The sequence below is a fragment of the Pipra filicauda genome, unplaced genomic scaffold (assembly GCF_003945595.2).
Source record: "Pipra filicauda isolate LSUMZ 115617 unplaced genomic scaffold, ASM394559v2 scaffold245_size1146780_pilon, whole genome shotgun sequence".
In the NCBI taxonomy this organism is placed as follows: Eukaryota; Metazoa; Chordata; class Aves; order Passeriformes; family Pipridae; genus Pipra; species Pipra filicauda.
In genome coordinates, this window is record NW_024104360.1 from 494,491 (window position 1) to 509,354 (window position 14,864).

A 14,864-nucleotide genomic window follows, 5' to 3' on the forward strand; every position below is an offset into this window, starting at 1 on the left:
CCATTTGGTAATGCCTATTTCTATACATAATAATGTGACAGTTCAGACTGATTAAGAGCTTGTGCTTCTGCTACTGTATTTTTTTACATGTGTTACCAAATTTTTTCATCATTTGTTATAGTTTAAGCAGAACAGTGGGTTTCTATAATATTTGGCTTATGTGTTACAAAGTGTGTGGGCTTTTCTTTAAAATATGTTGTTACTGAGTGCTAGTTACTGCATGTTACTGACTTCAAAGGAAATGTTTTCTGTGTATACAGTATATTGCGTGCACAGAACAGTGTGGGTTTATAGGTTTATTTGTTCTAATCTACTCTTTCTATACAGGTGTAGAAATACCTGGAATTACCACAGTTTTAATGTTATGGCTTAAATCTCACACAGGAGCTCTGAGTTGGCACTTCTTACTCTCTGCTTTGATTAATATTCATCGCTTCATTGCAGGACACAGGCCAGTCCATGATGTTTCACTGAGTTGCAGGCCTTCTCCAAAGTATGAGAAGACTTGTTGATAAAATACATTAATTTGAAAAAGAGAATGTTTTTATGAACTTCCAGGGAAAAAATAAAAAAATATAAAAGACAAAAAAGCCTTATCTTGCTTACCTGATAGTTATGATTATAACTTCATCTGAGCACATCCATGTTACAGTTCATGTTGGAACTAATATGTTAATCTTTTATCTTTTTCTAGCAAATAGCTTTTGGGTACCCTGTAGGTCAGCATTATTCAAAATGTGACACTGAAGGAATAAGATGTTTAAACTACAATCTAAAGTATTTAAACTACAATCTTGTTTGTATGTAGTGTCAAAATTATGCATCAAATAAACTTTTGGGGGGATGGGAAAAAAAAAAATTACATTATGCCAATAGGGAAGAAGTGTGTCTTAGAACTGGTGACATCTCTCACTAAATACCTTCTTTTAGAATAATCATTCCCTCACCAAAAAGGAGGAGGAAGATAGTTGCTTCATTTCCTTAAAAAATATTTTACATAATTTTTTAAAGTTGCTGATTTTTGCAGCTGAGCTAACAGCAGTTTTGCTCAAAAGACTGGGGTTTTTTTGGTAGCTTATTCCTATCAATAAGGCTCAAATCTTTAAATGTTGAGTAGACTAAAGGAAAAACGCTTCAAAAGCTTCATAATTTCTGTGAACTTTATTTTATAATTTGTATTTCTGCTTTTAGGATGGTCTTGTTAAGGCCGACATGGAGAAGTTGACTTTCTATGCAGTTTCTGCACCAGAAAAGCTGGATCGAATCGGGGCTTACCTGGCAGAGAGACTGAGCAGGGATGTCGTCAGACACCGCTATGGGTGAGGAGAGAGGTCACAGCATTGAAAAGAGATGCTTGTATGTCGTGGGATTTTGTCATGTTTGTTCTGATCAAGTCTGGGAGGCAAGACAGACCCAGTCCCTCTGTGGTCAGTTAACCTTGTCAGGCTGGCAGGTGCCCACTCAGCTGCTCTCACTCCTCCTACTCAGCCAGACATGGGAGAAAATAAAATGCAAAGCTCACGGGTCAGGTCCTGCGTGGGCCCCTCTCCATGGAGTCTGTCAGGAGCCTGTTCCAGCACGGCCTTTCCATGGGCAGCAGCTTCTTTCGGGACACATCCAGCGGCTCCAACATGGGGTCCTCCACGGTCTGCAGCACGGATATCTGCTTACTCTGGGCACTACCAGTGTCCCTGAGGGACTCAGTTTTGGGAACCAGTGGGTTCATCTTGGAGCTTGGCTGGAGCTCTGTCTGACATGATGGGCAGCTCCTGGTGTCTTCTCAGAGAAACCACCCCTGCAGCCCCTCACTGCCAAAACCTTGCCATGTAAGCCCAGTACATGGGCTTTTGGCTGAATCATGTTTAAGTGGGAAATGTTGAATCCAAGTGTCAGGAGTTGGAAAAGAAGGGCAATATCCATCACAGACCATCATTTTTTGGCCTTCGTGATGTCCAAAACTATTTTTATAGCTTTATAGAAAGCGTAAATGGCCAGCACTCAATTCCTCACTTCCCATCCCCCCCAAAAAAAATACAGGTGTCAGAAATAGCACTAAGTTTCATTTTTATACAGTGGGAAATACATGCCTTCCATTCTTTTCTAATTTTTGTGGTAATAAGGACCTAAAGAAGGAACTAATGGAGTTAATGATAAATGCAATACATCTTTATGCAAGTCTCTCTAATTAATTTTCAGTTATGTTTTAATTGCCATGGAGGCATTGGACCAACTTCTGATGGCTTGTCATTCTCAAAGCATAAAACCATTTGTGGAAAGTTTCCTTCATATGGTGGCCAAGCTTCTGGAATCAGGCGAACCAAAGCTGCAAGTCCTTGGAACTAATTCTGTGAGTAAGCTCAGACACTAAATCAAATCAGAGTAAACCTTTGCATGGGAAAGTAGTTTCAGAAGTCACAAAATGTCTGCCAGTTCACATGAATTTAGAAGATTCTGTCTGTGGTAGGGGGTACCACTTGGGCCTAAACACAGAGCAAATAGCAGCTGGAGGCAGATAAACTGTCTCCTTTCAATGTCTCAAATGCTTTTGATGTCTGGGCTCATTCCCTGCAGAAGTGATTTCTGGAAGGAACAAGAATGCTGTTCTGTGAGTTCATATTTTGAATCTTTAAGCAGCCCTCCTGGAACCAGTGTATAGGTGAGACAGTGTTTGGCTCTCCAGCAACGAGTGATGGTGCGAGGAGAACGTAACATCCTTCTTCCCAGCATTGACACTACACAGAAAGATTCCTGTTAGCTGAAAAGTACCTTTCAGAATCAACACCTCGCCATCTTATTGGCTTAAATATTTCAGGATTCAGATCTCTGCTTGAAGGGCATAACTAAAAGTGTCAAAATGAAGATTTGGAGATCCAGTTTTCCAAATAGAGTGATGGGTGCAATCAGCATTACAGTTCTGTCATACTTCCCTTCTAACCATTGTATTTCCCAGATGGTAAAATAGGAATCTTATAAATTCCAGGATTGTGATGTGGAATGTTTTCACTTAAAATGATTGTTTTTACATGAATGTAGAGTAGTGCTTGCATGGGGTTCTTTATGGATTCAGTAGAACTGTTGGGCTTTTTTTTGGGATTGATTCCCAGTTGGGAGTTGCAGTTCAGGGAGATAGGAGGGTGTAATAAAGTGATGCTGCTCTGGAGTAGAATTTCTTGATATCGCAGAATGCAGAATTTTGTGTAGGCTAGAAGTGTCCCCTTGTGCTCCAAACTAACAGGGCAGCTTTACTGAGGGTAATGAGATATACATCTCATTAAACATGCAAAATTGTAACGGTGCGGCCCTTGTGTAACAAGGAATAAGTCTGCTCCTCGTAGGTGGTGTGGACAAAGAGAATTTATTTCAAACTCGTGCTCCCTTTTATCCTTACATATCATGGGACTTTCTTAACCAACCAGTTTACTAACTCTGGGGCATGCTCTCTTGGCTCTGTACCTGGGCACATCCTTTCTGCCTTTAGACACGCCTCCTACACAAAATGTTATTTATTCATTTGTCTTCAAGCCAGGCTACCCTTCTTTTGATTTGTTTGTATAATAATGCCTGGGTGAGGCCTCTTAGGGAAATAGCTTTGGAACTTATTTCCCGGGCTGCCAAATGGCAAGATGTACATCACTTTCCATTTGAAGTCCCTGGTGGCAAACAGTTACTGCCAACCTCCACTTGGGTGTACAAGACACGTGTCACTTTGAAAGGCATGTTCTTGTACAGAACTCCACCCTAGGGTAATCTGTTTGATATTCCTGTCACTTCCTAAGGGAGTCTTTTATGAGCAAAGGAGATTAATGGACTTCCTGAATTAGGAGATAATTTGTGTTTGTCTTTTGTAAAACTCAGAAACAGAAAATAATTAAGTTTTCCTAAATAAAATGTGAATTTCTGTGAGGAAAGTGAATCTTTATAGCTCTTCAACAGTATTCCAAAAACTAATTTTAGCCTAACTCTGCTAATTTCCCTAGGTGCCTTCTGTAGTTAATGAAGACAAAAGATAGAGTCTTTTTGTGTTGACTCAAGAGGAGCAAAGTGTATTGGCACTGACAGCTTGTCTGTTACCAAGGACACTGACCTACTGGATTCTTAAATCAATTTTATTAGGAATGTAGAAAGTTTGCAGTCAAATTCAGCCTTTTTTCTCTCCTCCAGAAGGAAATAAATAAACAAATTTAAAAAACCCCAACAATAATAGATGGTAGAGTGACTGAATAAATGTTTCATGTACTTTAGATATTCTGATTTTCTACTTTGGAGTGGAAACTGCTGTTGTCTAGAAGAGAAGACCAAATTTTATGTGAAGTAAATGTCTTTAATTGGTGAAAAGTCAGGGAACCTTTGGAAAACCTTCCGTAATATTTTTAGTTTAAACTCAATTTAAGGCCCCTACAAATTTGTAGTCTGCTTGCACATAAAAAGATATTGTGGCTATAAGTAGATCTTGATTATGTTCCATCCCAAAGCTTCGCTGGGATACAAAGACATTGATGTCTTTGAAGTAATATTCAAATCTCCTTACTTGAGCTGTAGGGTTTTTCAGCATCACAAGCAGATTTTGCTTCAGCTGTCGGGACTCTTGTGATTGCTCAGAAGTTAGGGTTTCAAATTAAACAAATCTGTGTACTGGGTGTCTCTCAGTAGTTTAAAGGCTTGGAAAGATCTGGAAGCTCCAGCTGTCTTCTAAAAGTATTTTGCTGACTTCAAAATATCTGGTTTTGGATGCAGAACTTATTCTACTTGCTGCTTTATGTCTTAGAAAAAAATTCAAACTTTCACTCAGTTGTTTGTCATCTTATTATTTTTGGAATTTAAATTTCATTTTTTAAGTTGATTTACTTATAAAAAGTAAACCTGAAGATTACCATTTTAGATATATAATTGTTTAGGGTTTATGTATGTACTTTTAAGCCTGATCTTCAGGTTACATGTAGTTAATTCCTGTGACTTTTTATGTGTTGCATATATAAGTTTTACTAGCTTATTTCCTGCAGCAGCAATGATTTTTTTTTTTTTTTTGGTAACATAATTGTAAATCTATTATATAGGCAGATACTTGAAAACAAGTGAAATTCAGTAGTGGGTATGTTGAATAGTTGTTGGGGTTTTTTTTATTTGGACCAGATTTTGAATTGACAGTGTCTGTGAGGTTCAAAATGGCTTTTTCTGTCATGGAAGATATTTTTATTAACCATGTGCTAGGATATCATATGCTGGTGAAGAAACTGAAAAAACGTGGTGGGAAGAAGTGATATTTCTTTGGCTTAAGTGTTACAGGATCTGAAGACTGATTGCAACAAGCTTTTCCTTAGAAATTTACAGCAATACTAAATTTCTCTCTTTATTTTCCTGCGGAATTTCAGTAACTGAGTGTTATGTAAAACATCTCCATCTCTCATGTGCATATCATTAGATGTATTGGTTAGCTCCATAGTGTTATATTACTAGGATAGAAGTGAAAAGCTTTGAAGTCTTTGAACTTGTGGTCAAAATTGTTGGGGACAATTATCTAAATCCAATTTATATCTATTTTTAATTTTATGACAATTTTTTTAAAGAAGAGGCAGAAAATTTCTGTAGTGAGCAGCTGGTCTAAACCAATGGGATATGTAATTTAGTAAAACTTTCATCTTAACCACATTGACAAAACTCAGTTGAATATGAAACATTTTAAGCTAATTTGGAATGCTGATGGAGTGAATTCTTTGTATTTTGACAGTAAAATACTGGGGTTTTGTCTGAAAAATAGCAGATCTATTTTAGATTATTTACCATAAATGCTTTCTTTAGTTGATAGGGTGCTTCATTTTTATAAAGGCCATTTCTTTTTAGGAGCAGTGAAATAATGATCTCATAAGTGACAGTGCTGAGCTTCCTGTGCACGAGGAGGTGACTGTTATTGCTGGTTGTTATCATTTGTTATTTAAAGGAAGACAAGCAGTTTTCCTCCCCCTCGTACATGTGCTCTCTGGTTTTGCTGTTCTGTAGCCCCACTAACGTGGCCCTGGGAGCCAGCATACCATTGCTAACTTTGTTATACATCTCTACATGTGGTGTTCAGGATAATTTTCGTCCAAGTGGCACAAAGTAAAACAGACTGTGAAATTATCCATCCCATTCTGATAAAACTGAAAGTGAGTGTCAGGTGACCTTAACGATTAACAACTAAACTAAATCACCGATTCTATTGCTGAGAACCTTATCTTGGGATTATTTACTGTGACAATTTTAATACTGTGTTCGTGAAGTTAATGTGTGAATCCAGTGTTTTAAACTTTTCTATTTAGGAAAGTTGAAGTGCTTGTCCTCTGGCATTTGTTTGGTGAAGTGCATACATACATTCACACTCACTATGAAGCCTGTTGTGTGTGGTTTGTAAGAATCTTATGTTTATAAGATATCAAGTCTTCCAATGTAATAGTTTCATAATAACAACGTACTTGGTCCATAAAATACATTGGTCCATAAAAGGTGATACCTGTCAGTACCTCTTTCCCCATTTCAAGCAAGGGAAAATTCCAGGCTATAGAAGGCAGACTAGGGAGCTCAGATATGAAAAAAATACTGCTCAGATCCAGCCTGCTGTTCTTACAGGGGGATACTTTAAATAGCATAACCCAAACTCAAATATGATGCATGAAAAAAACTGATTCTTCATGAAAAAAAAACTGACCTTCTTTAAAGACATCCAGGAACCACTAAAAGTTACTATTTTTCTCCTAATGTACTCTCTGCATAACAGTGGTAAAACAGCATTAATACATAGAAGAAATTATGTCCTTAGGAATTAACTTGAGAACTTGCATGATTTACTTGCAAGACTTGCCCAATCTCTCTCTCCCTGGTTATATGATCCAACTTTCTTGACTCAGGCTGGAACAAACATCTTCTGAATAGATAATATGTTTCTTCTTTACTTTGTGATAGATTTGTATATTTTTATATTTACTGAAATTTTTTGGTTTCAAAATTAATGTAAATAAGATACTACCAATGTAAGTTCCTTTCTGTACCTTCTGGATTATGAAATATAGAAGATGCTTGTAGTGGTAAAACTTCCATAAGTTGCCATTGGGTGCTTGCAAGCATTTACTATGACTGAATGACATATTTACATCTATAAAAGCTTTGTAAGTAAATCCGAGGCAAGTGCTTGGACTTTCTTAAGAATTTTATCCTTTTTTAGGTGGAATATTTTTTATATTTGAAGTACGGTTGAAAATGTGTGCTTAGGAGTAAAATATTCTTTGTTTAACAACAATAACGACTTCAGAGCAGCACTGCAAAGCAAAGTATAGATTAATGTGTACTGTAAAAACTTAAAATTCCATTTCATCACAGAAATTTTATACTTAACTAGATGACAGTGCACAATTTAAAACTGTTATTGCAGTCAGCTTTCCTGTGTCCTCAATGTTCAGTCATCTGAATGATGATCTTGGAACGTGCTTCAGAAATGCTGCGTGTTCAGTGAGTGAAATTGTTTTGTTATAGACATAAGGACATAAAAAAACTTTGTCCCTTCTGGACATTTTCCTGTGCATGCCATTTAAAGAGATGTAACTTCATGGTCTTTGCTTCCCTGCTATAAAGCTGCACCACAATGTAGAAGGGAGTTCCTGACACTTTCTTGGGCTCAATTCATCTTTTATTCTTAAAAAGCAATTTTGTGGTAGCAGAAATCTGCTTTTTTTTTTTTTGTTTCCACAAGCAAAACAGGTCTTAGAGTGTAAGTTTTCATGTTGGCAGAGCCTGTCAATCAAATAATTTTGTGTTTAAGTAATATTAAATTAAATGTTGATATTAAATTCTACATGAGTTAATATTTTTGTTCTCACAGCCATTCTCATAGTGCTCTGTGTTCTTCAGACTTTGTTTCCATTCTCTTACCTACTTTTATGGAAGTTTGCTGGGTGAATCAATTGCAGACTTGAACACTTGAATGTCTAAGACAATACGATACTAAGATCATATTGTCTGGGATTTTTGATAATAGTTGGTCTTTATGCCTTATTAAGTTGTAAGAACTAAAGAAATTCTTTTCTTTAAAAAGAATTTGAAAAATCTATCTCTGTTTTGATATCAACAATTCCATGAAACAAAACAGGGAGACATAAGACATATAAAGCATTTTCCAGGGTCACTTGAGAAGGAAACACTCATTTTCATTATTTACTGTATTGAAGAAGACTTATAGGTGCTGTTTGTGGATTGTTTTTCAGTGTGTGGCAGGAGTCCATACAGAATTGAATTTTGACTTTTTGACTTCTGTCACTTTCTTACCACGTGAAATACAGGATATTCCTAACAGAATGACTTATAAAAATGGACTCGTATTATACAATTTTGCTCCATTTTCAGTAATAGCTGAGAATGTACTTTGACAAACTCTATCATTTTCAACTGCCCCTGTAGCTTTTAGTGGGTAGTGCAGCTGAAAGTGTTCTAGATAAAACAGAAAAAGACTAAACAAAAGAGTAGAAAAATGATTGGTTTTTTTTCATTCACTTCCACTCGAAAACCTCAAAACTTCCCCAAATCAGTGTGCTGGAGATTATGCTACGGTGCTTTGGGCTTGTCTAGATGTAGATGGGTCATGTACTGATAAAAGCAGGTTCTGCATCATGGAAAGTATAAAAGAAATGCCTCAGCCTGTGCTTAGGAATTGGTAAGAATGACACTGGAGTGGGTAAAAGCAGAGGGTTCGGTTCTTACTGGGACATCACTCTGCTTCAGGGCAGAACCTGCACCATGTTCAACCTTTCCTGATGACATTTCGTTTTCCTTTTTCCTTCTGTTTGTAGTCTGTTCTTAGAACTGTCAGTGGTGGAGAATCCAAAAAGTCTTTAGGCAGTCTGCTCACTTTAGAAAGGAGGGTTTTTTAATGTCTAACTTAGACAGGCTTTGCTTCAGTGTAAGCCCATTACTGCTTTTCCTATTACCATTGGACAAAGAAAACCATTTATTTCTTTTCTTTTTTATAACTTTCTTCTGTACATTGTCAGATTGCTATCTTTTAGGCAGCTCTAGACTAGATAATTTAATGTCTTTCAGTCTGTTTTAACAGATGTTTATCTAAAGCTTTGTTCATCCCTTCAATAATTGAAGGACTGTATCAGTTAATCACCATCTTCAGCGCTGATGTTTCAGCTGTATGCAGCATTTCATCTAAGGGCTTACTAGGCCCAATTAGATGGCAAAAGTTTCTTCATAGGTGTCATGAGCAGTACAGATGTATCAAAATATATTGGTTTGTTTTTCATGCCATTATTACAGCATTGACCAAGTTCCTTTTCTGCATTCAGCTGTTTCTGGCTTGTATTTGTACAGCTGTTTTAAAGTGGTGGTTTGCAACCTCCTTCCATCTTCAGGTCCTGTTTCCAGTTTGTCATGAACCAGGTGTCAAGTGTGCCTGTAACTCTGGCCAGTTTAGTGTTCTTTGCAAATTTGGTGAGCCAACTCTGCCGTCTAAGTCTCTAGTGAAACTCAAATTCTTCTGTATTCCAGACAGGCCCCTCCAGAAGTTCACTCAGTACTTTGTACTTTCATGATTTACAAGAGTTTCCAGGGGTTTTTTTCCAAATTACTTTCCATCTGCTTTATGGAGAGTGTTCTTTTGACAGTGTTTTTCTAGCTTCCCTTTGAGAATTTTGTGTATTTTTTTGTCAATAGCATCACTGAATTTAAGATTTGACAGATGCTACTTCATCTGGATTCACAAAATTTATTTCCTTGTCATAGGAATAAGATGGATTGATGTGATTTGTTCTTGACAAATCCATGTTGACTGTTGCTTACCCCTTCGATACTTGGTAGATGTTTGCAAATTGGCTTTTTTTTTTTTTTAAGTGTCTCTCTGTGAATGGAATTAAAGTTGACTGGCTTGTAATTCCCTGACTCCTTTTTCATTTTTGCCAAGATAGAATTGACAGTATGGCTCCAAGTTTATTTCCCTTGGACTTTGGTAAGTCAGAATGTAGGTAACCTGGTAGTGTCAGTGGACCATTTGATTGCTTGGACTGCTCTCTACAAGCACCTGAGAGAAGGGTATAGCTGGGTGGGGGTCAGTCTCTTCTCCCAAATTTCAAGAGATAGGAAAAGAGGAAATGGCTTCAAGTTGTGCCAGGGGAGGTTTAGGTTGGATATTAGGGAAAATTTCTTCACTGAAATAGTTATCAAGCATTGAACCAGGCTTTCCAGGGAAGTGGTTGAGTCACCATGGAGTTATTTAAACATGTGGTTTACTGGTGTACTTGTGTTAGGTAAATGGTTGGCCCTGATGATCCTAAGGGTCTTTTCCAACCTTAATGATTCTACCAATTGATGACACTCAGTGTTGAAGTGTTAGATGTTTCCATATTGCATAGTATGTTGTATTTCATGTAGTTGCACCCTTTCATCATTATCTAAATGAAGTTCTAGTGGAAAGACTTTAAAAGAAAATTCTCTAATTCAAATTTTTCTTCTCTGAAGTTTTAAAGTGTTGTCAAATCTAGATTCGTACATTAATACAGATGGTTTATGTTGCTTCTTAAATGAAGCTTAGTACTCATTGTTCTATTAGGGGAAATTGATACTAAAAACTTTTTAAAATGTATTTCTTTTTCCAGTTTGTCAAATTTGCCAACATTGAGGAAGACACACCTTCCTATCACAGACGCTACGACTTCTTTGTGTCTCGGTTCAGTGCCATGTGTCATTCGTGTTACCCCGATCCAGAAATACAAACTGAGTAAGTGCATTCTGTATGAATTACAGAAAACTGTCTTGACACATTAATATTGTGTGTAATACAGTTTTTATTAGGGTATTTAATGGAGTAGTTCACAGGAAGAAAATGAAAGTCTGACTTTTTAAATAGCACCAAATATTGCAAATCTTAGGTAGCTGGCATTCCTAGAATATTTAAGTGTAATTTTACCTGACTAGTGCCTCTCAGACTGTGTGGGTTCTCCCCAGAAAGGCACCGCTTATTACTGTAAATGTGTGAGTTCATAACTTACTTGAGAAATAACTGGGCTACTTATATGAACAGCAAAAGCATATTTGGAGACTGCTATTTGAGAATTACGCATTAAAATTGAATTGTCTGAGATGTCTGAAGTATGCTCACGTGTGTGAAACTGAAGCGCCTGCATGGATGAGAATTCCAAAGGTTTCCGTTCTTACGTAAGCACCGCAGTTTGTTTTCCTGCGGCTCCCCCTGGCGGATGTGTCCGTCACAGGAATCGGCAATCGGTGTTTAACTCCTGAGCATTTTGGAAAACATAAGGCTTTTCAGTTTATATTATTTACATCTCCGTTGTAGTAGTTTTTTCTGTTTCCGTGCCTTAAGCTTTTTATCCAACTATGACAAGTCCGTGTGCTGAGCATTTATTCCACCCTTCAGGTGTACTGTTGTTACATTAGCTGCAGTGCATAAGGATTTTTCTGAAAATTTGCAGCTTCAGAAATCTGTGAACTGTATTTTCAAAATGAATGAATACTGCGTACATTGATTAGGAGGAAGAAACCCCAAACATAAACCCCCAAAATAATTTCTCCTTATATTTAGTTATTTGCTGCTATTTTATTTGTTGCCCTACGGCTGTGCGTAGGGTTCTGCTTGTAAACTCTAAAAGGGTCAGAATTAAATCTGCCTGCTTTGCCTGTACCATTACCCCTGCCCCCACCAGCTTTCCCTTTAGGAAGATTTGGGTTTACACCATCCATTTTTTAAGGACTTGTACTCAGGGACCAAAGGGCAAATGGGATGGAAACTTCTTAAAGAGGTGTCACCAGTGAAGCTGGTATATCATGCAGCTACCTCATAACTTAGGCTTCAGTCAGGTACAGTGTATTTACCTAAAGCTGATTATTGCAAATAGTATTCATAAAGGTTTCAATGAGCTTTTGGATATTTTATATTTTTAGGTTTAGTGAAACTAAACCAGAAATGTTCAACTACTTACTGACCGTAAAACGTTTCATAAGAGGTTCAGACATGAAGCTCAGCTCAGGATTTTCAGCATTGCTTTCACCTCCATTGCTTTCACCAAATGAGAGCTAATATTGGTAATGAACTGGAATATGGAATAAGTTAAGTGACTAGGACATCCCTGATTCATATATCAAGTATGATCTACCTGTCACAAGGATATCTCAGAGTAAAATGCCCCAAAACTGCGATTGCTCTAGGAGTAAGAGAACTGGGCTAACCTTTTGCTCTCCAGATTGGCAGCTTGCACTGTTATCTGTGCTTCAGTTTCCCATGTTGGTGTACCCTTAGACAGGGAGGAATTTCATCTGAGTGACATAATATTATACATGACCTTAAATTAAATGTAATCTTGGCTTTACTCCCTGTCTGAGCCTTGTTTAGAGGAATGAAACCTTTCCTGTGCGATGAAATTTGATGCTGCACTTTCCTCACTACTTCCACACACTCTTTTCATCCTTTTGTGCAATAGTAAGAACATGAAATTAGTGCTAGTGGCGCTCCAGTACACAAAACTGTGGCCTTTTTCCCACATGTGAAATTTTTTTTTACTGAGGGTAACCAAATGTATAGCAATATGGCTTTTTCCACATCATCCTAGACAGTTTAAATGTCTCTCTTTAAAAGAGATCTTTGTGAGCAGCAATCATTCTTGGAGTTGGCACGGCAGGTTTGTTGGTTCTGAGGTAATTCAACAATCAGCTGTGACTGCAGAGGACATTTCTAAATGCAGGTATCACAACCAGTCAATACCATTGATGGGGGACGGGGTAGTTCATCTGATCCTAAACCAGACATCTGCATTTGCTGTTCACCTACATGACTTGAGGTTCCACTGAACTGAGTGGCTTGAGTGGGAGCTTGAACCTCACCTACACGTGTGGTTGTTGTCAGGTAAAGTGGGCTTCTGAGCCTGAACTGGAATCTCCCCAGTAAGTGAGATTTCCCTTTTGTCAGGGGAGGTCAGTGCTAGTATTTAATGTATCTAAAGCCACAATATCAGCAAATCTTGATTGCCTTAAGATCTAATAATTAAAAAAAAGTTTCATTGGTAAATTTCTGAAGGCTCTGGGTCTTAAATGTCAATCTTAGGTTGTTAATATTGAAAACTCAATATTAGATACTGCACTGTAGTTGTAGTACAGCAATATCAAGTGCTTTTCTGTCTGTTTATGCATCCGTTTTCTTACCTACTTTGCATATAATCCTATTAAAACTATCTCAAAAGGTCTAGAATGGCATCAGATCCATATTCAATGTACATGATTTTTTTCAGAAATAGCTAAAATATAGGAGGCTACAGATTTAAGTATTTACAAATTGAAATAGAAACAAAAATATTAATTATAAAATTTGGTTACCTCTGTATTTCATCTTACAAATATTTTAATTCAGTGAATTTGATTGAGCAAGGGCTAGTTGTGTGTTGTCCATACTGAAATCAAGATTTAAAAAATGAGGTATAGATTTTGATAGAAATAATTTCAAATTTTAATGAAGCTTGTGCTTATTTCACCTGGCAGCTGTACCACTCTCAAGAAGTAAAATTTTTTTCTAGCATTTATTATAATGGCTAATACGTTATTACCATTTCAAAAAAGAGTATTTTGCTACTCATTTCATTGCACAGATTTTCCTGCAAGCTATTTTTGTTTAACAAAATAATGAAAACAGCTGGAAGTTAGACCAGGGCCTTTATTGAAATTATTTTTTTCTTTTTATTATTTCATTTTTGTTGATTAGTTCTCAGTTGGTTTCATTCAAACAGTTTTAGGATAAAAGTGGTGATTCCTTTTATACATCGGGCTTAAGCTGACAGAATCATTCTTTACTCTCCGTCTTCTGAACCCTTAAGAAATCTGGAGAGATCCTTTCTGATTAATCTGTAGCCTTAATTTCAAATTTTAAGGCCTTGATCCCATGGCTGTGCCAGGTGTTACTGCAGTGGTGCTGTGGTCACTTCACAGCGTTTTTCTTCAGCACTGGAATAGGTTGAAATTGCACAAAATTTCGACCAGCGGGGAGTAAATTGGGGAAGAGTTCATGACTTTTGTCAGAGGTGGTATACACAGTTTGAGTCTTCATTGATCAGTGTCAGCTCCATCCTGACAGGTCATCTTCTATTTAGTTGTTGGTTTTGTCAGGTTCCTTATGGGTTTTAAAAGGGTTTGGAGAAAATATGGGCAACCTTACTGAATTGGCCAATTTTCCCAATTGCTGCTTGTGAGAACCTACTGGAATTCCATGCTACGTAATTACTGCTGCCCAGTAGGTAAAGAGCTATACTAGGAGGTGCTGTGTTTCTTGTTCTCTGTAATTCCTTTTATTCCTTCCTTAGGATCCGAATTGCTGGAATCAGGGGCATTCAGGGAGTGGTTCGAAAAACAGTTAACGATGAACTTCGAGCAACTATATGGGAACCTCAGCACATGGACAAGATCGTACCATCATTGCTGTTCAACATGCAGAAAATAGAAGATATCGACAGGTAATTTTGTTCCTTATCACTGGCATGCTTTTTTAAGCAGTATCTAGGCTTAGTTTTTGTGATGGATATCTTTTTCTTTTTTTTTTAGTGGAAACAACAAACTAACCTTTACTAGCTGAGGCTCGTTGAAACTGATAGCACAGCTCTGCATAACGACTCAATGTTTCTTGTCTCAAAGTAGTGGCCACCTCTTTTTCTTCACTTGTTCTAGCTTCTATTGGCCTTAAAGTTGCTCCAGAAATTGTATATCCATGTTTTGACTTGATACAAATTGTAAAATAGTGTTTTATAATATCAGATGCAGAGATAACTATGTGCAGGCTTTTAGGTGACTCAAATGACTTTACTACTTATATTTGTTAAAAATTTAAGGTTTAATTCCCATTAACCATT

At 37.2% G+C, this 14,864-nt stretch overlaps 1 protein-coding gene across 6 annotated transcripts in view; it reads left to right on the plus strand.

The window, feature by feature from the left end:
- The window catches only part of EFR3A (EFR3 homolog A), a 75,932-nt gene that overhangs the window by 22,731 nt on the left and 38,337 nt on the right, over positions 1-14,864 (plus strand). For all 6 annotated transcript variants that reach the window (XM_027712030.2, XM_027712031.2, XM_027712026.2 and 3 more), the window contains 4 exons: positions 1,192-1,319; positions 2,197-2,347; positions 10,617-10,738; positions 14,322-14,471. In XM_027712030.2, coding sequence (XP_027567831.1) covers positions 1,192-1,319; positions 2,197-2,347; positions 10,617-10,738; positions 14,322-14,471 — 551 coding nt within the window. The remainder of the gene's footprint in view (positions 1-1,191; positions 1,320-2,196; positions 2,348-10,616; positions 10,739-14,321; positions 14,472-14,864) is intronic.